The 23,504-nt window shown below is 40.3% G+C and overlaps 1 protein-coding gene across 2 annotated transcripts; it reads right to left on the reverse strand.

The window, feature by feature from the left end:
• On the reverse strand, positions 1 to 22,672 carry dusp3a (dual specificity phosphatase 3a). 2 transcript variants are annotated; one of them, XR_009665934.1, is made up of 4 exons: positions 22,274 to 22,672; positions 12,155 to 12,387; positions 5,110 to 6,651; positions 1 to 4,986 (listed from the first exon to the last, which is right to left on the reverse strand). XR_009665934.1 is itself a non-coding variant. In XM_061028430.1 (3 exons), the coding sequence occupies exons 1-3, from the start codon at positions 22,468 to 22,470 to the stop codon at positions 6,422 to 6,424; spliced, it is 660 nt and encodes a 219-aa protein (XP_060884413.1). In that variant the 5' UTR covers positions 22,471 to 22,672; the 3' UTR covers positions 5,026 to 6,421. The 2 variants fall into 2 exon arrangements, 1 of the variants encoding a protein (XP_060884413.1); XM_061028430.1 differs by lacking the exon at positions 1 to 4,986 and having other exon boundaries at positions 5,026 to 6,651.
• Between the last annotated feature and the right edge of the window lie 832 nt (positions 22,673 to 23,504).

Raw genomic sequence — 23,504 nt, forward strand, 5'->3', positions numbered from 1 at the left:
AGATGTTAATACCTCAGCCATTTATTTCTCAAACATAAGAAAGACGGGACTTCTCCAAGGTAAGAAAAATTAACATCGCAATTCAAAATCAAGTGCACTTCAACAATGTCTCATTCCGTTTAGGGAGCCGTCCCTTCCTGCTTGCGTGAAGTGAAATATACACAAACTGAAAAAACAATCAAAGAATCCATCTTTCCTGTAAGGCTTTGGGTGGGGGGTGCTGTGTCCGCACCGTTTGGGATGTGTTTGTAGAGGTGCCGACGGCGGTGAACAAAACAAACGTGGACGTACCCAAAAAAAAACAACCAACCGAACATTACAACAAATCCCTCTGCGACATCTGTAGACGAACAGAAATGAAGGTTTTGTTACAGGGTAAGACGCTGACTGTGTGACGGACTGCTGGAGGAGTCGGGCAGTGGGATTAATTGTGCTAAAAACTCTCTGTGATAAACAGCTTTAAGAAAACAGGATGACACCTCACAGGGGCCAGACAGTATTTGTGAGTAATACGGGTTTGTTCTACTCTCCCAGATGGATTAGGTGTATCGCATCACAAATAATATACTTAAGTTCAACCAGGCGGGTTTTAAACGTCTCAGGTTTTTGCCTCCTTCAGCACAGATGGCTTAACTACTCCACATGGGACTACCAATCTGTACAAAAGTCAATTTTATACCCTACTCCGCCACCAGGCTCTAAGTGAGAACACACTTTTAATGACTTACAATTACTGTCTGGTCCTCGTCTCTCTCAAACATTATCGCTGACTCACCCAAAAACAACACAGATAACGACGCACTGTACTCAGCTCGATGTTAAATACGAAAGAGTCGGTCTTGGTACACTTTAAGGAACTTTTTAAAGTGTTTCCTGTTGTAAAGAAAAATACAAACCAAAGCTTCACTTCAAGGGCAAATAAATAAAACACTGTTTCTTTTTTGCAATTCAGCATCACTAGATCTAATACCAAACGTAGTCCTGTCTGTGTAGAAGAGTCCAGCCATGACAGAAAAATGCAGCATTCACATCTGCCTTAATGCGTGTTACATACTCAGTATATATAACAGTATACATTAATGGCATTTCACATTGGACATTCTTGATTATACAATGTACTGTACCTGGAGTATAACCCACAAAATGGCGCTGGTACCTTGTAGAACAAAAGGAAACTGCTTTAAAGGTCACATATTATCATCTTTTTCATTACGTTTAAATAAGTCTCAGAGCTCCCCAAAACATGTCTGTGAAGTGTCTTGTTCTAAATCCACTCTGATCCTGTATTTGATCATGTCTATAAACCCCTCTATTTCAGCCCTGCTCAGAACAGGCTGTTTCTGTGTCTGTACCTTTAAATGCTAATGAGCTGTGTTTGACCACGCCCCCTCTCTGGAAGGAGATGTGGCTCGGGCTCGCTCCATGCCCTTTTGTTTAAGGTGAGAAGGCAGACTCAGAGGACAGAACAAACACCTAGCTGTGGGAGTGTCACCCACCTGGGGGAGGGGCTACTGCCCTTTGTGATGTCATGAAGGGAAAATCTCCAAACGGCCTGTTTGAGCACACATTTTCTGAAAAGTGGAGCAGGCAGAAGACGGAGAGGATGGACTTTTCTCATCATTTGGGGGGTTTGCACAGACTAGAGACACATGTTAGTGTTAGAGAAACATGCTGAAGTGTATTTTTTTTAATAATATGTGACCTTTAATTTGATTTTACAGGGATTCACATGAGGAAGAAAAAGATATCTCAAAAATTTAATTTTTGACCACAAAAAATATGGTTGGATTTCAACTTAGCTATGGAGACATAATAATCAGCTGAAAGAGAAGTACAAATTGATTGGTTGAACAGCAGGTGGCAGTGTTTATCTGTTTTCAATGCATAAAAGAGTGAAATAAAAACAGCAGTGTAGCCATCATAGAAGATTTCTTTTTTAAGGTCGACTTTGTTGCATCTTTGCTTCTTTCCAAAAAGAGAGAGAGGGAGAGAGTTGAACAAATTTTGTAAAAAGTGTCTAGAAAATGGGACAGAAAACTTCTACCATGGCTAGTCAGGCTGCCACAGAATGATTATCAGACACTTCCTCTGCAGTCAGAGCTGACAAGAATTGTATAAAGAAGCAGGTTGGTGTAGGCAGTTGATGCTTTTGTAAGAACATACCCTCATCCTGGACCGGTTTGCAGACTTTGTTTTTCTCAATATTCGCCAAATTTTTAAGTTTTACTGTAAGGAAAACTTGACTGGAAATACTGAACAGCTTGGATATGGTTGTTGCTTTTTGTGTATTCAGAAGGAGGGCAGTGTTGTGGAGCAGATTAATGAGTAACCCCAAGAAGCCAATCAAACACATGTACAGAAGGCTTTTTTTTAAAGTAGAGTAAGTCACTTGGCACAGATACTATTTAAGTTTCGCATTCAGAGGTAAGTGGCTCTCTCTGCCTTTAGACGTAAGTCTTTGTTAACAGGGGAGACTTTATTGTTGTGTGTGTTTTGGGGTTCATGCGGATGGGTCGGGTAAATGAAGTGTAAGACGTGCACCACCTGAAAATGTTCTCCAGTTGATTTGTCATGTGTACTGCAAAACAGCTTTCTTTTTTTCCAAGATCTGAAACATTTTCAGGTGTATGAGATGACCGGATGACAGGGGTCGGAAGTCGATGGGGAAAAAAAACAGTGAATGAAGTCAGAATCAGTGCATCCTTGTGTAATCCCCCAGTGAGAGGCATCACAACTCAGAGACAGTTTGAGACCCTTTGCACTCGTTTCTAACTCCCTTTGATGAGATCCACCTCTCTTTATTTCTCCTGTCTATGGTCAGCCGGAATCTAAAGCAACACTTGACATTTCAATGCATGTTTTGGGATTACATTTTTAAAGGTTGTAGATGCTATCATCTACCACCCATTCCATCCAACCCCAATGTGGTGTCGATTAGGTTTAATACAAATTTGTCATAAGCCGATATAAAAACACGGCTTTAGTGTCAGCCCCTATTCAAACAGCTCCCCCTATTGGAGAGTCTTCAGTCTGCCATATGTGAACGTTGAGGTACAAACAAGCAGCACCCTGCAATGTTGAAAAATAAAGCCAATGCAAGGTGCAAAAAACTGCAGTAGCTCGAGTGGCCACTTGAGGCTGGCTCCAAAAACCATGGAATCCCCATTAGGTCCCATATTAAAATGCCCATTTTACAGTTTTGCATTATGAGGCTAATTTGACTGACAGGCCAACACGTCTTAGTTTGCCAGGAGGCCGAAACCTGGCGGCTCTGTTTTTTTTTTGTTTGGAATACGCTAGCTAGACGACGAGCTAGATGGGTGTGTTACAGCTACCAAGATATTCATTCAGCCCGACTCAACCCCACCTCTCTGCCTGCGTCTAGATTCAGGTGATATTTAATTTTTTTAACCCATAGGCAGATTTGTTTTGCAGCCAGCAAGAAGATATTAGCCAGAAATGAGTTCAAGTCGAATGTTGGGACGGCCATCATTGGGCTTCAAAATGCCTCTTCAGAAACCAATGTGTGACATCACAGAGACAACGTCCATGTTTCATACAGTCCATGACCAGCCCCTATTCAACAAAGTCCTGAACCACCCCCCTATTGGAGAGTCTGAAGTCTGCTAAATGTGATTAAGGGATACAAGGAAATTCCATGTTACATTTTGAAGCCCAAAACACGTCACTGAAATTCAAAGTGTCGCTGAAGAATCCTTTTGTTTTCATCCAAATTAAAAAAAAAATCATATCGGTCAGAAACAGAAACGTCTCTGCAGGTAAACAAAAGCTGTAAATGTTTTCCGATGCGATGAACATGATGACATGTACGCAGGATAAACCAATGACCCTCTTACGCTGCCACCTGCACCTCGCCCGTGTCTTATGAACAAACTAGCATTGGCACAGAAACTTAAAAAAAAACTGCATGATTACGACGATGATTTAGGCCTCGGTGTCCCGGCTAAGCTTTTAAAATAACCCAGCAACTTTTCCCACAATTGTGATCGGAAAACATCACAATTACACACAACACTTTACACATGTACATTATATTTCAATATGAATGTACATGTTAATAACTGAAAAAACAAGGTATGGAGGAGCTTCTCTGGGAAGCCATACACAAATATAACATGATATATAAAGACTTACTGACGATACCTACACGTTATAGACACATTGCTCGTACATTCATATATGTCAACACTTATGTATATACAGTATACATGTATATATTCATATGTATACAGATATATCAAAGGAGGAATAAATAGTGCCTTTAATGAGGTGAGACAACCTAGTGTACAGTATTATGCCTGGTAATAGTGTCATTAAAATGTGTTGTTGCCTACCTGTATATGTAACAACTACAGCCTGAATATTCATACTTAGATGTGATTACATTCTATATATCTGATGGGGTATTGACATATATCGCAATGCTTTCGGGAAAAAAGGGACTTGGTGATTTTGACCCAGTGTGTGCGTTCAGTTATGACACACACACTTAAAGAGGAGTGAGGCATGTTGACATGTTGTGTATGGACCCTCTGACAGACTGTGTTGATGAAACAGTGGAACTGGATACTGTGTCCCGAGTGGCGGTGTCAGGGGACTTGGCAGTGGACGACTCTCTGGTGTGATGACTGGAGGTTTACTCTGCTGGAGGCGGGTGGCATCCTTGACTGTTCAGTGTGTCAGTGGTAGAATTTAAAACTCCACTATCCTCCTACTGGAAACTTTTAAATGATAATAAATCAGTGGTTTACAGAAAATCTCTTTTTGCAGTAATTGAAGAAACTCTGTATAAATAAGGTTTTTTTTTTTCTCCAACAGAAACTGGTCTTTAGCTCCTTACCTACCCTTCTGGTTTTTTTTCTTCCATAGTTTGTTTATTTATTTTTTTGTTATTTATGTAATCACCTCTGCGGCCTGCACCACAAAGCAGGATTTTCGGTTAGCGGGGTAACTTCAAGGTTAACTCTGGGTACTCTGTGCTATGAATGTGGCTCGCTTTATACAGGGATAGATCACCATGGTAACTAACGCTGAACACATAGCTTGCTCCTGAGCAGGTTGTGGTCACCATGGTAACTAACGCTGAACACATAGCCTGCTCCAGGGCAGGTTATAATCACCATGGTAACTTACTTTGAACACATAGCTTGCTCCTGAGCAGGTTGTGGTCACCATGGTAACTAATGCTGAACACATAGCTTGCTCCTGAGCAGGTTGTGGTCACCATGGTAACTAATGCTGAACACAGCTTGCTCCTGAGCAGGTTGTGGTCACCATGGTAACTTACTCCGAACACATAGCCTGCTCCTGAGCAGGTTGTGATCACCATGGCAACTTCTGCTTCAGGATAAACCTTTGTCAAATGTTGAACTATTTCTTTATCTGCTGATTCATCATAACAGAACATTATTATTTATAATGCAGGTGGGGGGGGGGGGGTCAGTTAGTTCATGAACCACTTCAGAAAAAGAAAAAGCTCTAATGAACATTCGTCATATCAGCTGCTACATGAACGACTCACGTATAGCTCATTATTTTTAACAAGCTCGACCTTTTGCTGCCGTTTCAGATTCAGCTGCTCAGTGTCTCACGACGACGAACGTCTGAATGCTTACCTACCATCAAACTAGAGCGCGCCGGAGAGTCAAGGATGCCGACTGAAATGCTACAGAGAGCCACAGCGTGCATTTGATTGTGAAAATGTGTCTTTGTGCATCAAATATCTGCCCATACAGGTGGAAGAGAGAGAGGGGGATTTGAGGATCGAGTTGGGCGTTTTTTTTCCCCCCCTGTCGACATGGAATGTTTGGGATCGATCTGGTTTCACTTTCTGTGTCCAACATAACTGACTTAAATCTCTCTGCATCATGTGTGACTTTTAGCATCTTAAGAGTTCTTTTTTTTTTTTATTTCTCAGCGACACTCCCGGCAGTGGAAAACTATGGAGTGATTGTGCTATAATCTTAAAAATGAGGGCAGAGTTTTTCACCTTTTTTTTTTTCGGACTTGTGGAAATTGAAGGAATGCTTTCAGTATTTCAGCTCGAAAAAACATGATCGAAAAATGCCGAGCTTTCAGGTACAAGGAGCGACGCGTCGTAGAGTTTAGAAACAGGAAAAGTAAGAGGTGTGTTTGGTGTGATCACGCTCAGACAGGCGTCCCCTCACAGGGCGGCGGTGGCAGACGTGAACCGGAGAACGACAAACGGAGTGTGTGAGGTCGAGTGTATGCATGAGGGAGGATTATCTACACAGATAAATGCATGTATGTTTGTGTCTCAGAATACCCCTGTTGTCAGATGGGTGCTGGTTTGGTCAGGGCGGGGGGGTCAGTCTCCGAGAGCGCAGCTGAAAACCTGTGAAAAGGCATGATGGGAGGAGAAGAGGGCAGGCCCTGCTTTTTATTTGGTCTTTAGCTTGCCCACCTCCCCGTTCAGTTTGCCCTCTTTGGCCAGCTTCTCGTTCAGTTGGCACAGTTGGCGAAGGAAGCCGTCGTTGGGGCCGATCTCTCTCTTGTGCCTCACGGTGGCCACGGCCACCCGGGCGTCCATTTTGTGGCGCAGCATGAGGTAAGCGACGACCATGGTGGGGGAGCGGCTGTAGCCTTCTCTGCAGTGGACGTAGACCTTTCCTGGAGGATTAAAACAGAAAAAAGGAAACCAAAAGTAGGGCTGTAAGAGGCACAAAACTGGAAAAATTATGAATCCTTGAATAAGTTTGGATGTTCCTAGCAGCTTATTCCCTGAGGATTAAACTGACATTTAAATTCAGAATAGTCGACTAGTCTGTAAAGGTAAGGAAACAATAACATCTTGTGCAGTAATTGATGAGCTGTGTTATCTTTTCAGACCAAGCTAGATCAAAGCGTCTGCGGGTCAAAAATGTCAAATTGCTTAGCCCAGTGTGGCTAACATTAGCAATGCTAGCAACACCAGCCTTCAGTTCTCCATTCAGGTTAATGTCCACATGACAGGGCTAGATGAGGTTATGCATTGGTCCAGTAGGGTGGTTATAGGCCAGTTTACCTGCCCTGTTAGCTTCTACAAGATGCCGTCCATCCATTGTGCTGGTTTACATCCAGGCGGTAAAACGCGGAGAACAGCCTTGCTAACTGGAGCTACAACACCGGCTAGTGGCGGCTGGCTGCGTTACAGCTTAGACACAACTTTTAACAAACACTACCATGATTTGGTAGCCTATATTTACTAAGAGCTATTTCAATTGAATCTTTGAATTGGAGACCTAACTCAGCAAATGACCACAGCACAAAACACAACGCTGGCTACAATTCAGTACCAACACATTTCCAGCTTATTTTTGCTGTTTCTCTCTGGTTTGCGACATCTTTTGGTTAAAAATATTAATAAACAGAGGGGCCGGGAGGCTAGTGGTTAGTGCGCGAGCCTCATTTATGGAGGCTGTAGTCCTCCAAGCAGGCGGCCCGGGTTCTAATCCATCCTGTTCCTGTGTCATTCCCCCCCCTCCTCCGCCCCGATTTCTGAATTTATCCACTTTCCTGTCTATAAATAAAGGCCCCAGTAAAACCTAAAAAGAAAAAAGAATAAACATCTGGGGAGTCGTTACTTTTCGATTACTGTCGATCATTAAACTAACAGATTCTTTTTGTTAAAAAACAACATGGTATAGCAAATAAATCATGCAGCATTTCTGCTTTGCGTGTTTGCACTCACATTTTAATAGAACAAAAAAAAAAAAATGGAGCATCGGAAGAAAAATGAGGAGGGTAAAAAAAACAAACTAACACAGACAACAAAGCAAAAACAGTTAAGAGTGTTGTGGGAACACATGCTGGGACCAAACTTGCCTACGAAGCATCTTTCAGTGCCATGAGATGCAAATACAGAGACCTGACCTCTGCTGCAGAAAAAGTCAATCATCTTCACTGCAGAAACATCCTACAGCGAAAACATGCAACCTGCAATCAATCAGTGCTGTCTCTGTCTCTTACATGTTTGTTTTTGTGTTTCTTCTGTCATGTCTTCATCTTTATCTGTGCACTTATTAACTTGTTGCTTGTTTAGATTTTTTTGCCCTCTAAGATGTGTCTCTATCTGACTTACACTTTTATCACCGTCAGTCTGAAAAACCTCAGGAGGACTCTTAACTTGGCAGCGTTCACAGAGCAGCTGATGTGTGCCGGGCTCGGGTCAAATCTGCTGAGTCTGCACTTTATTTGAAACCCAACACCTCCTGGTGATATCTCCCACACAACTCTCCCCCCCCCCCCTCCCCCTCCTTCTAGCCTCGTCCCTCCTCTGTTCTCCATCCAGCACCGTCTGCTGCCAATGAAACGACCTCTTCAATTCCTAATCACCCTGCCTGCCACGGATCAATGTTGATTCTTCTGTATCCTCTTGTTCGACACGCAGGATTTTCTGGCTCCGGACTCGACTCCCTTTTCTCACTCAATCACTCGCTCGCTTGTGAGGCTGTCACTTCACATTTCAAGCTCAAATTCTCGATTAAACCTGGAAACATTAAATATTTAAACCAACAATGACACAACAACAACATGACCTCTTTAAATCCACTATCAGATTACCCATTGACCTATTGGTAAACCGAGCCAGCAGATACAGATACAAATAAATATTGTACAAAAGGTCACTCGCTAGCAAAGCATCACACAACACAGCTGGTCCAAAGTGCTGATCAACACTTTAAAAATCAACCACAGCGTCTTTTTTAAGTCACGAGATCCCCCCCTCCCCCCTCATTTTCCGACAGGGAAAAACTTTAAATGTCTTAAAGCAACTCAGAAACATTTCTGGTGCTAGGATCCTGATATCTTCTTATCTTTTTTATCTTCTTATTTGTGAAAACATCTTCAGCTAATGAGCAACATCTGTTCGTTAAAAACATTTAAGAGCATTAGATTTTCAGATTTCTAAACCCTCAGGGTGAGCACAGCACCCTTAGCTAGCTGATCATGTAAGAAATATTTCAAGAAAAGGAAAGCCAAATCACCTTAGGCAGTTTTTTTTCAGACGGCCTGATACTAGAGGTTTCAAGCAGGACATACTCAGCTCTCTCTGCGAGATCAGGGAAGGCCCTTTGCTCAGACTCGGACACGTTTGGTATGTAGAAACTGATTGGCCTGCACAGATTCTTGATCCATACACAGTTTAGAAACCTTTGGGAGGAATTTGAAGTCAGGCTATCTCATCAGATATCTGTGCCAACCTGCTCTTTTGACGGATATGATTCAAGACATAATCCAAAATGTGGAAAACCGCCCAGAATGAAGCAGCTGTTATATCATGAGGGAGGGGAAGGGGGTCCAACTTCATATTAATAGTCATAGTTTGAGAATTAGATGCCTAACAAGCTTATAGAGGTGTTGCGTCCATGAACTTCTGGGCAATGCTTGAACAATTTAAATACAATTTTCAGCTTTAATTGTTTAAAAAGCATAATTTGCAAGTGACATTTCATAGAGGCTATGTGGAGTCAGGTGATAATGGTCCGCCTGTTCATCATTTAGAGCAACATTTTTAACCTCACACACAGGCATTGATCCATTATGAATTCAAAGAACATTGATTGGGTGAAAGCGCTGATCATTTCGCTGCTGGTTTGTAGCAGTAATTTTCATTTTGGAGTATGCAGCGTGAGCTTTTAAAACATGCCGTACAGTTCCCTAGACTGACCTCATGCGTCATCACAGCAGACACAGGGGAACAATGCATCGATGCAGCGCCTCATTAAAATCTGAGACCTGTGACCTTTTCAGAAGCCGGCAGCAGGAGGTCACGAAATGTCAAAGAGAATGTTACACAATCGCACAATGTCAAAATACAACAGCAGGCCGAGGGCAGACGAGAGAGAGAGAGACACTGTTTATGCTCCTTTATCCTTCACCCTCTGCTGCTCCTCTCCTCCACAGTCCTTGTTAAAAGTTCACTCCGGATTCTCCAGCATCTGTGCAAAACTGCCCGAGAAATAAGACGCTGTTTATGTGTCGCAGCTGACAATAAATCCATGCCAGAGAATGCAAGGTTCATCACACTAATTAAACACATCCCCCACATGTGCGGTGACAAATTGACTCAGATTAGTTGCAGGTTTGCAGAGAGGTTGGAAAGGATTTATGTTCGTCGAGGACGGGCAGAGGCCACCTGGGACTGAATGTTTTCTTCCATCATCATGTTTCGGTTTTCCCGAAAAGCACGAGACAACACATGAAACTTTTGTAGTTCAATTCTCAGGTTTGCGTTTTTTTAATTTGACCATTTGTAATGACTCTTTGAATTGCATTAATTGTTTAATCCTGAGGGTGTCGGGATTTGGTGCAGCAGGTGTGTTATGCATGGTATTTCCAACACGCTGACGTCAGCACACCTGATCTGATAATGGAAAATGGAGCAGGACTCAGGAGTGTATCAGATTTAGCCGCAGATTAATTTGTGTCTCGTCTTTCTTCACTTAAAGATCCGCAGTGATAAGGCATATCGCGGTTGAATCATGGGACTCTTATCCTCTGTCAGACGAGCTACAAAAGAGGCTTGTTTTCATGAGTCCACCTGTGGAAACAAACGACTCCAAAGCTGGAGCCTCTGAAGTAAGAGAGACACTTTGCTCTCTTCTACCTTACAGGGATTTTCTTAAGACAAACTCTCAGTTCTCTTTGGGTTTTAGGAGCATTTGCATTTGCTGATAACAAGTGGTATGACATCTGCTGTTTACTATGTAGTTTTAGTTTTAACAATAATTAATTGAAGGCCCACAATGCTGGTTAAATGTTGTGTCTAAGCTGTAATGCAGCTACCCACCACTAGGGGCTGTAGCTCCGGTTAATGGGCCGTGTGCTCTCTGTGCCCTACTGCCTGGATGTATATGGAGGACGAGATCTGACAGAAGTACAAATAAATAAATAAATGTATAAATAAATAAAATAATGAATCAATAAATAATTAATTGCGTGAATAAATAAATAAAAACTGGTAAATAAATGGGACATAAATAATTAAATGTCTTACATTTATTTCCACATTTATTTATTTCTACATGTATTTATTTCCACATTTATTAATTTCTACATTTATTTATTTTCATATTTATTTATTTATACATTTATTTATTTCTACATGTATTTATTTCCACATTTATTAATTTATACATTTATTTATTTCCATATTTATTTATTTATACATTTATTTATTTCCACATTTATTTATTTATACATTTATTTATTTCCATATGTATTTATTTCTACATTTATTTATTTATACATGTATTTATTTCCACATGTATTAATTTCTACATTTATTTATTTCCATATTTATTTATTTATACATTTATTTATTTCCACATTTATTCATTTCTACATTTATTTATTTATACATTTCTGTGTCCGTATGTTAATGAGGTAGGAGGGACTAACGTCAGTCTCATTCAGGATTGGTCAACTGAGCGATCCAGTCAGATCTATTCCTAGCGAGACTTCCTGTTGACATTAAGCAGACTAGCATGGCTTCAACCGGGAGACCGCTGGCAGACCTGCTGCGGGAAGTTGCTGACCAGCTTGAGAACTGCTCGTAAGTCATTCGCTAAAACTCTGCCATCACTTCTTCAGCTAGCTGTCAGAATAGAACGGAAGTAGTAGATTTGGATCATCACAACTCCTGTGACCAATCCTGAATTTATTTATTCATGCATTTAATTATTTATTTATTCATTATTTTATTTATTTATTCCAGTATTTTTTAAATACATTTATTTATTTATTTATTTATGCATTTCACCGCTCGACTGGGGGTGCAGGTGGCATAGTGGTTGGGTTGCGCTGAATGTACAGAGGCTATGGTCCTTCAAGAAAGCTTGCCAGGGTTCAAGTCAGAATAGACTGTTTTTAAATAGCCTTTTAAATTAGTTGCTATGGAAAATACTGGTAATTATTCTCTGTGGATTGACGATTATTTATGAGAACTTTCCGAAGTAATCATGTGATGCAAAGTTCATTAAAAAAACAGATTTTATGTGCTGGAAAAATCAAATGAGCAGTCAGGAACCCCTAAACAGAAAAGGGCAGGAAATATATCCAGTGTGACACGAGATGAGTTTCTCCACAAATTTTGCACATCACAAAATCAAACAGCTAAAACTAAACTCACCTTTGCCGTTATTGTGTGCTAGGGCCTTGTCGATAAAATCAGCCCCCTCCTCAAAGAAGGCACTGAGGCTGAACTGCTCCGTGTCGTTGGCCTGGATGCCGTGGTACGTGATGCCCGTCCCCGCGTAGAACTCCATACTCGTGTTGACGTGCATGAAGGAGGTTCCCTCCGCCACGTTGAGCACGTGCGTCACTCCGAGTTTCTGCAGACGCATTGCATTCTGGGCGACGAACCTGGGTAGGAAGGTGGGATGAGATTCAGGATCAAAGTGGAAAAAATACTTTAATGTAATGACGTCGCTGATGTCTGTGAGCGGAGCTTTTAAACACTCCTAAAAAGCTTCTAGAGTGCCCCTGTTCATGGTGACATAAAACTTCTCTGTTCTCCGAAATGATGAATGAACAGCAGCAGAACGGGACATCCAAGATAAATAACAGCACTAATAATACCGCCTGACATTTACAGCAAAGAACTGCGTCAGCAAAATGTATTTTAAGTTGTATTATGACAATGTAGGTTGCACTTTCCACAACGACTCTGCATGTGTTTAAGTACATGCTGTGCTGCAGTATCACCACTTCTCTGGATGAAATGCCAAACAACATATACGTCTAGAGAAGTGTAGTCGTCCAAGTTGTTGTGCTTATTTTTGTTGTTGAAGTATGGAAAAATTATATTCAGTATATACACAGTTAATCTCAAATAAAGTCCCATCTGTAGGGGGTTGGGTTGGGAACCGGAAATTGGCCTGGTAGCTGGAGAGGTGCCTGAGCGCTCGCTGTGGGCAGCATCCCTCACTCTGACATCTCTCCATTAGTGCCTGTCCTATAAGATCCTGTTTGTGTTTGTAAGGTTGTTTTTCCTCCGATCTGAGCATTTGCAAGGCTCAACGGCGCCCCCTATAAATGTCAATCACATACAACATGTACAAAACTTGGCAGGCGTATGCATAGTGCCCAGGCCGTGGTATTGAAACAGGTATTAGTATTAGAGCCCGACCGATAAATCAGCCAGCCGATAATATCGGCCGATATTAACATATCATGTGACTATCTGTATCGGCTAATTTGATCTCTGATATGCCGATATAACCAGGTTTATTAAAATAAAGAGCGTCTTTGTGATTCTGGCAAATAAAGGATTTGGTTCAACTGTTCTTCATTCAAAATCTTTTTTTTTGACGAGTGTATTTTAAAAGCATTTGAGGGATCAATCCAATGAATGTGTGTGTATATCTAGCCATTTATCTAAGTATTCATAGAAATTGATGATATCTTTAAGAAGGATATCGGCTCATTAAAAGATATCAGGATTTATTTTCTCCATAAAAATTTGTCTCGGTGTCGGCAACCAACAATCTCCTATCGGTCGGGCTCGAATAAGTATCGTTTGAATTTTACTAGTCATGATTAAAGTTTAAATTTCTGGTATTGTAACAACCGTATCTGTGTTATAGGCTATTAAGACAGACGCTCTGCTCATATTTGACCACACAGCCACAGTTTCTATAATGAATGCCCTCTCTTCTTCACACTGTGACAGCAGAACTTCATGTTCTACGTGTTATTTTGTTAAGATCTGTGTGAGCACAGAGATAAACATGCTGCACGGAAACAAACAGGGTGAAGAGTGAGGCGGCAGTGGGGGGGGGGGGGAAAGGAGAAAGTGAAACATCTAAAGAGCTTCATCTCTTTATTCTCAGCCTGCTGCACTCCAGTAGCTTCAACTCCATCTTCATCTGCTCGACCTGCAGGAAACAATAAATCTGCTCCCTCTGGCTCTTCTGTACTTTGTTTGTTAGAACTACAATCCCGAACATTAGGGGCCTTTTATTCAAAACAAGCCCACACAGCAAACAAACCTCAACAAAGGAATACAGAGCTTTGGCCGCTCCCGCCTGCTTGGCTCCATGCCTGAGTCCACTGTTACGATCCAACCTGGCCAAAGGCTCTGATCATTGATTGTAGATAAACGCCTCTTTGTGTTTGTTATATTAAACTTTTATGGAACATTTAGTGGCACTAATTAGCTCTACAGAATTTATGCTTCCAAAACTAATACTGCACCAGATTACAGCTAATATAGACTTTTGGGATATAAAAAAAACACAGGGAAATTACACCAAAGTCTTGAGGTAGGCGTGATTTGTAATAAAAGCAAAACATTTATATTGTTTTAAGTAGAGCCTGACCGATTCATCTGCCTGCCGATATCGGCCGATATTAGCACATCAAGCAAATATCAGTATCAGCTAATTTTATCTCAGATATGCACCAATATTACTAAATTTATTCACCAGTAAAATAGCATTTCATTTGAGTTTCATTGTATTACACCAGCAGTTCTCTTTCTGGCTGTCACCAGCAGAGTGTGCTTTATAAATGTATCCAAACATCATCACTCTCCAGAGTGTCAACAGGTGATGCATGTACATGCTCAGTTACTTTCCAGTTGAGTGAGTTCAGAGAGTAACCATCAATAGTGACAATCTTGTCTTCATTATAAATCTTTTCTTAAGTGTTTGATAACTGCATTTGAAGGCTCAATGCAACAAATGTGTATATCTATCTCTACAGATCTAAGACAGATATCGGCCAATATATCGGTATCTGATTTTTCTCTCTCACTAATCGGTATCGGCCCCAAAATCTCTTTTCAGTCGGGCCCTATTTTAAGTTCTACAAAAAGCTAAAAGTTCTTCTCTTTAATGCAGAAATGCAAATAAGATGTTGCATCTTAAATCAAATCAACATTTGCGTCTTTATTAGTATGATACTTAAGTTTAAGTATTTCAAGCATCTTATCATTTACATCCTTTTAATCTAAAAATGATAGCACTAGCATTAGATACATTTATGTTCTGACTTATCCAGAAATGTGTTCTTTGAATGTAGGTAAATGTTACTTTAACTTGGAAACCACACATTTATAATTTAGAAAAATGATGACTAAACATTTTCTAATGTACAGTATCTAGGCTGTTTATTTATTTCAAAACACTACCTGTATGTCCCCGATACAGATTGCCCATTTAGGGTGTAACGTCAACATTTTCAAACATATTAAGAGAAGAGGCTTCTGTGTCTTTGTGTAAGAATTTTAAAGCTGAACAGGTCTGTGGCTTTCTTGAATCAAAGTTAAGTTTTCTCGCTCTGTTGTAACATTTTCCACATTATAAGGCTTATTTTTGTGTTTTTGAGAGCTTACTTTTTGCTGTTGCTTCGCCTTCATTCCGCGCCAAGAATCATAAATCTCCATGTAAAATGCTCGGCCTGACAGCGCTACGTGCTCAGAGTCAATACGAGGCTGGTGGGGCGAAGGCTAGGTGACCCTGGGCAGCTCCCATGAGGGGGTGACTGCAAAGCCCCCTCCCTCTGCAAGAACTAATAAAAAAAAAACCCAGCCTGTCACCATTTTTGCTTTACGGTGTTTGCAGGATTGATGAAGCAGGCCATCTGTTTGTTTGTCAGGGCAGAGGCTCCTTCAGACGTGAAAAAGTCACATTATTCCCGCTTTTATTCAGAGTAAATTAGATTTCAGCTAAACCTTTTTGGGTATAAATGATTGAGTAGAATTCTTACTGTAAATGCTTACCTGCACAGTATGAACACTTACAATGCAACTTTCCTAAAGTACCAAAGCAGCATTGTTCACATTCACTGTACTTTTTTCTACACAACACAATGCAGAGAGCAGCACACCGGGTTGAATCGAGTTCACAGCCGATGGCTTTATTCCTATTTACCTGCCCGGTCCCAGCCTCCTCACCCTGAGATCTGCAGTCCCACAGCATCCATTATTAAAGAGCGGCTTCACAAAGAGCCAAAGTGTTCCTCAAAGCAAACGGCCACACCTTAAGTGTGTCCCTGAGCAGCACACGGCGGTTTCATAGTGCTGACTACGACTGATCTGAGAACAGCGTAAGAGGTTGTAAAGTACAATCATAATCCATTTAGGGGAAGGGAACATTTGACTGATGGGTTCAACAAAGTGAGGTTACTGACTTCACCTACAGATTTTTCATTTTCAAAACTCTGGTGTATTATTGGAGTGTTGTTTCCATCCCCAGATATCTGTTTTCTAATGATTTGCAAATTACAGAAAGAATACTGCTTGATAAGATTGATTTGAACTCTACGTTTGCCCTACATAACACCTAAAAATATAATTCTGTGGAGCAAGACATTGGATTAGCAGTTGGCTTTTCAGGGGATTAAAAGGTTATTCATTTAATTACATTTTGGGCTGCCTCTTAAAAGTTTAGGATTCAACTTATAAGATGACTTTAACATTGTACGTCAAATCTTTGCAGCTTTGTTTTAAGTGCGTCAATATACACCAATCTGGGATTTTTGGGGCCGATACCGATACCGGGGAAGAAAAATTTCAGAAACCGATATATCTGCCGATATCTTTATTAGGTCTATCTTTGATCTTTGGAGATACATATAGCTATACACACATTTATTGTGTTGATCCCTCAAATGCAATTATCAAACACTTGTGGAAAAGATTTATAATGAAGACGAGATGGTCACTCAACTGGGAAGTAACTGCACATGTACGTGCATCACCTGTTGACACTCTGGAGAGTGATGAAGCTTGTTGTAATCCATATAGCGCTCTCGGCTGGTGACAAAGAATTGCTAGTGTAATACAATGAAACTCAAATTAAATACTATTTGACGATTGAATAAATCTAGTAATATCAGCGTATATCAGATCAAATTAGCCGATGCCGATAGTCAGGTAAAATGCTAACATCGGCTGATATTATCGGCCAACCGATTTATCGATCAGGCTCTAATTATGGTACATCACAATATCTGATGAAATGAAGAATATAAAATGTTCCTAAAAAGGTTTAGTGCAGTATTAATGTATGTTTTCACTAGACTTTGGTGGGAATGTGATATCTTTTAGTGCTTCCTTCTTAATGTCTTTTCACTGCATCGAACAACAAATGCTCAAAAAAAGAAACTAGTATTTAAACCTCTACACTGAACAGTCAAATCCAATTCAACAGACAAATGTTGGAGTCTTGTGCAGCCTTCACATAGTATGTTTAGTACCCAGGGAATAATCCTATTTTTATAGTTACAGAACTGAAAATGTTGCTTTAAACTATAGATTGGAGCCTAAAATGGGTCATGCGCCCAATTCCCTCAGGGCTGCCATTCTGAGACATGTTAATGAATTTCTTCAAGGACAAAGCTATCTCTTTCCTCATTGAGTCGTTCGTGACCTGAAGAGCGAGTCGACTGCACCACACCGAGTAAATCTGAGGACACAATTTAAGTCGTAACAGGGAACAACTAATAGGAAACATCAGCAGAAAAGGCTTGGTGGGTCCCAGTGGTGGAAATAGTGGACGAGGTGCAGGCTTTCATCAACAATCGATACCACCTCGCCCTGCCCGAGCCATTTGTACTATCACATTGCATTACACTGCCTTTTCAATTTGTTCGCTGTGATACAGTAAGACAATTAACTAATTAGCTCACTACAAATGGTAAAACTCATTGGGCATTATTTCCTCATTAGAAATCAAAATATGTTTTTTAAACGAGAAAACAAAAGAGCTCAGAGTCCGTCTTTCAATTCTACAGTAAACTGTGTGATCTGCTTAAGAAAGAACAAAACTGGCAGCCCTTCGATTGGAGACTTGGCCGAGCAGATTGGCATGTTTGGATTGATTCTGTTGTAGCACCGAGGTACAGTAATGTGCTTGTTTTCTGCCCCCCTCCTCCTCCTCCTCCTCCTCCTCCTCCTCTACCTCCTCTTCCTTCTTGGCAGCTACTGGAGCCATATGATGGACGGCACAGAGACTCATCCCTAAATCTGTTCCCTTCCATGAATCCATAAAAGTGAGATTAAGAGCTGCTCTGTAAAAGCTTCTATTACATTACAGCACAGCAGCATGCATTTGGAAAAATCCTGTTGTTGTTGTTTCTCCTTCACTGAGTGTTCCAACAAACTTGACATTTGAAACCTTAAAATGACTTCTGATATCGATTAAATCCAGGACGGTTTCTAATTTAATATCTAGAAACCTTGCAGGCTACATAAGAAATAGCTTCGCCACTTTGCCAAGCGACTAAATCAAATTTTCTCCGTGTTTCTGGTCTCATATGTGGCACATCTATTTAATTTCTGGCTGGGTTTCCAAACATGATGCCTAAAAAATACCAATTGATCAACTGCAAGCTTCCAATAAAAGCTTGGTAAAAAAAACAAAAAACATAATTGCCACCAGTGGGCAACTACTGCTCTATTGAGTCATCAATTTACTGTACAGGGACAGAACTAACAAGGAGCTAACCTTGAGAAACACAAGTGAAAACCATACAACTTCATTTTAGGATATTCATGATTCAAGTTGTAGTTTGTACTTCACTACAAACCAAATCATCTCATAATTTAGGCTGAATACGGTTGCCAAAGTGTAAGATACTTCGATTCTAACGACTACATCTATTACTTTAGACAGGTGCGTAAGAGAGCAGGGACTCTATCAAAAATTGCAGGCCAACTCCTGCATACTTGCCAAATTGCTCAGAAACATTGGCAACATTTCCGTACCTAAACCTAGACCGTGTGCAGGAGTTTGCCTGCAATTTGAGATAACTGAAAACAAGGAATTACCTAATACTGGGTACATAAGATTTTTGTTATCTGTTACCAAAACAGGTATTGATATCGTTTGATTTTTACCATGATCATATCAAAGTTTAATTTTCTGGTACCTTGAAGACCCTAGGATGATTAGTTTAAGAAATTCTGCGAAAACACTCCAGCTGCCATATTAAGGCTCACAACACAAGATTCAGATACTTAAAAACCACATCATTATAAATGTTGAAAAACCAAACCTAAATGAAAATTTTTTTTAAATTTTGACAAATCTTTCATCTGAAATGTTAATCGGCGCTGGAAAAATCAAACGATCTGCATCTGACATGATCGAAATGTCAGCTTGAAATGACTCAGACTGCATTACAGAATTAAATATTATGTGAAGATTATTGTAAAAAAGTGATATTTTGGTTTATTTTTGTAGTGTTGTGATTATTATTTGTTCAGTTCTTTCTCATCATTTTTAATTCCATTGCACATCCTGCGGGACATTTGAAGGCCTATCAGGTTCTTGACTCTTGATTAAAAACAGCATTTGTTAATGAATGTATTTGTTGTGCAGGCACGTCGAACATGTCATATAAAATCTGTTCTGTGAATCAGGAAGCAGGAACCGGCTTTACTGGAACACTGAGCTGTAAATTCATGAAGAGTCGGCATGTTCATTACGAAGCCGATTGCATCAAGTCAACCAATAACCATGGATTTATGTTATGGCCTCTGACATCTTTAATATATATAGAGTACGTATACACGGTATGTTTGTATGCTGAGCAGTTTCTTCTACTTTAAACAGGTTATAGTGCTGGATTTAAATCACATAGTAGCTATTTTTCGAATAAATGTCAGTAGTGTCCATCATAATGTTGCAAGAGTTAGCGTATATTCAGCAGACTTCAAGGTTAGCTTTGTAAAGTTAGCAACATCATTTATTTCTAGATTTAACTAGACTCTTTGTCACAATACATAATTTTAGTTTCATTGTTCACGTTAGCTGTTGAAGTGAAGGCTAAGCAAGCTAACTAACGTCTCCATTCAGACCGCATGCTACATATAAATAACAACCTTTAGCTTAGCTACGCGGCAACGCGACAACGACAAAGATGTGGTCGTTCAAAATGTAAGCCAATCAGTAATTTACGAACTACTACCTGTTTAATTACCTTGACAAATAAGCCTTGGGAGTTTTGATAAATTAGCTTACAACATGCACTCAAAATGGTACTCGGCTACATTAGCTAGTGGGCGTAGCGAGAAAACTAGCATACAAAACCAAATAAAGGTGCCACAAATTCAAAGCCTGTGAATATTAGCTTTACTCCAACTTGCTCGTCATTTTGTTGGCATGTTTGCTCTGCGTTTGACTCTGTGTTGTGGTCGATTGTTTGTTGATGTTCTGACTTTTTGTCTGAGCTAACATTAGCTAAGTGTTGGCACACTGTTGTCACCAAACGAGAGAACAGCTGAGGAAAGGTGCCTTATTACCCCAGAGCTCACTTACTCCCCAGAGAACCTTGACGTACAAATGAGTCTGTCACAGGCAATCGAGAAAGATGGAAGGTCCAATCTATTCACACATTCGAAGTACACAACTATGAATACATGTTACAGATTAGTCTGCCAACTGGTTTATTGATTGAACGACTAATTGTTTGCCGTCTACAATAAAACACATTACCTTCCTTGTGCTATGACAATAAGCTCCCCATTGTTGTACAAGTTTAACAACAGTAATGATTAAAATCAATGGTAATAAAAAGCCCTAAAGAGACATACAGACACATTACTTTCCGTCGTAACAAGTAGGCCGGTTGTTTTCTTATTTATTTCACCTCAGGATAACAACTCTGGTTTTCCTGGTAAAAAGAGTTAATTTCTTGTGATCTTGAGAAAACCACTGCTCACTATCTCTGGGAAACCAGCACTGTCATCCTGAGATAATGAAATAAATATGGCTCCTTTCAATGGGAAAACGGGGTAGCCTATAGTAACATGTTTGGATGCATGTCCTCTTAGGGCTTCCGTAAAAATCACAAATTTTATCGTTAAGTTGATCGCTCTATAAACGCCAGAAGATGCTGAAATGTTAAACAGCAAAATGCCAAGAAATATCTTGTTTTGATAACAACCTAACTTAATGATGATGGTCTCCATATTATTGATGATGATGATGGTAATGACGATGGTTTTTGTTTGATAACGACGACTTATAAGATGGTTTCTATACTGATTAGAGCTCTCAAGAACTGCCCTCAATGTTGTGCTTTGCCTCTGGTCACTTCCTGTCAGCACCTGTGTGTCCAATCAGACTCAAAGCTGATCATTTGCTCTTACTGACATTGTTCCCTTTTTTCTAGATCCTTGCTTGTGTTGTACTTACTCTCTGATGTACGTCACTTTGGATAAAATCGTCTGCTAACTGAATTGTAGAAATTGTAGAATTGTAAAGATAGTCAGCTAATGATCATGGAAGGAGTAGACACTAGACAGCACAACATATTCCCATTTAATGGAGAATTTTGACTTATTTAAGGAGTAACCAAACCAAACAGATTGCCATATTATCAAATAGGTAGGTCTATTATTTTGAAACCTTTATTGTGGGCTTTTTACGAGCACATGCTGTAGAGAATAGCCTACTGCAATGTTGGCTTTACAACAGGTTTCTTTACTGAGTAGTGATTAAAAACAGGTTATGTGTGCTTTATGTTTTAAAAACTCACACTATTAGATGCTGAGCTTGGAGCCTGTACCTATAATTTCACCTTTGTCGTGATTATAGGTCATATACGTGTAAAGATGTGTCTGGTCTACCTCACAGATATTTCTCCTTCGAGCATCTTCCCTCTCTCACGACTCCAACACTGACGCGCTCCTCTTTGTTCTGCAGGAGAAGACCGCCTGTTGTTTTTTGTTCTGGCAGTTTATGAATGGAGGCGATAAAGACATGGTTTTTTTTTTAGGATGGTGGTATAGCCTTAAATTGTCAACCTGCAGCCTGCTCTGATCGTGATGGGAGCGGCTCGATGAGGAAGACGTGATTACTCGGCAGTGACACTAATGATGGAGGGATTCACTGAGTAATAATAAAAAAAACAACACGTCTCTGTGTCCCGCCCTGCACACACATTGGAACATCAAGGTTTAGGATTGATCTGCTTTTTAAATGGAAACAATAATCGATTGTGCCACCATGTGTGTGCTACTACTGTGTTGCACTGTTACACAATATCCACCTGTCTGGCTGCTGAGGCACGTTGACGCCACTGCTTTGTCGAGCAATTTGTTGACAACAACAGGCTGTCGCTTTGTCCATTAGTGACAGATAGAGACACCAAAAACATAACAAACAAACACGCCATGAATGCGTGCGTAATGCCCGACATGTCATTTGGAGCGTCTAAAAAAAAATAAAAAAAAGATAACCTGTCCCTACCTGTCACCGACAGAAGGCATTTATGGATGAGTTGATAAATGACTCACGCATTGCCGATGTAAATTCTGGGGAACACCTCGTTGAAATGTTGTGTCGGTAAGCTGTAATAGCCGCTGCCATTGGACAGGAGCTCGTTGAGTTGTTGCACGGTAACCTCGCCGCCTGACGCCCAGACATCAGCCGGTGGTTGCTGCTGCTGCTGCTGCTGCTGCTGTTGTTTAGTAGGACTCAGGTGTTTCTTCATGGCGCTTCTTCTTCTTCTTCTTCTTCTACTTCTTCTTCTTCTTCTTCTTCTCAACTTTGTGTTAGATGATTACAGTCAGCCTTAGACTCGTGAGCCTCGTCCGGTTATTCAGCTGCATTTTACCTGTCTTCTCGTCTACAAGGTGTCTGATGATGATGATGAGGCGGGAGGGGAGCTCTACAGTTTTTCTTTATCCACGTCAAGCACAGAGCAGTGTTCAAATGAAGTTCCCGTCAAACCTTTCAAAATAAGAGAGAGAGAGAGAGCGAGATGGTTTGTGTATTCCTGGACAGTGTTTAACATTTGAAATTCCCCTCTTGGATTAATAGTCTCCAACAGGTATCTGTCTGAATGAAGCTGAGGGTCATCTGAATGAATATTGTGAGAGGTAGGCTGTAGCATAGAATAAAATAAAACCACTTTATTGTCATTGTCTACCATGTACAAAAAACATTTTGAGTGCAACTGAGGGTCATCGATGCAACAATTAAAGAATAGATTGCAAAAAGCACAGACCTTAGTAAACAAAAACAACTCATCAATAAAACAGCACAGCAGTGATAAAAAAAAAACAGCAGCACAAGAGGTATAGGAGGGTCCAACATGTGCAAATGTTACAATGCGCAATAATGAAAAGGCAGAGAAGGCTGTTATAGTGGACATTAAGGGGACTGATTGACAATATGGCACTGTAACAATTTCTCAACCTAGGCAGGCATGCAGAAGCATACTTAAGGGAAAAATAATTGGGCCTAGTATGGAACCTTGTGGTACTCCACAGGGGATAAGTGCAGAAGAAGATGACTTATTTTTCATTCAACGATTTAAAGGCCTGTCTTAAATTTTGTCTTATCTTAATGGAAAATATTTGAATTGTAAAAGAAATAGGCTATAGTAAAAATAAAGGTTAAATTAGCAGTATAAAACAATTAGAGAAATAAGAAATGTGAGAGTTAAAAAGCTGTTAGGAAATGGACTAATTTATGGTCCAAACGATCCTGATAAAGCACATTATTCAAATGTTATAGCTATGC

This window comes from Labrus mixtus, chromosome 21 (assembly GCF_963584025.1).
Source record: "Labrus mixtus chromosome 21, fLabMix1.1, whole genome shotgun sequence".
Classification (NCBI taxonomy): domain Eukaryota; kingdom Metazoa; phylum Chordata; class Actinopteri; order Labriformes; family Labridae; genus Labrus; species Labrus mixtus.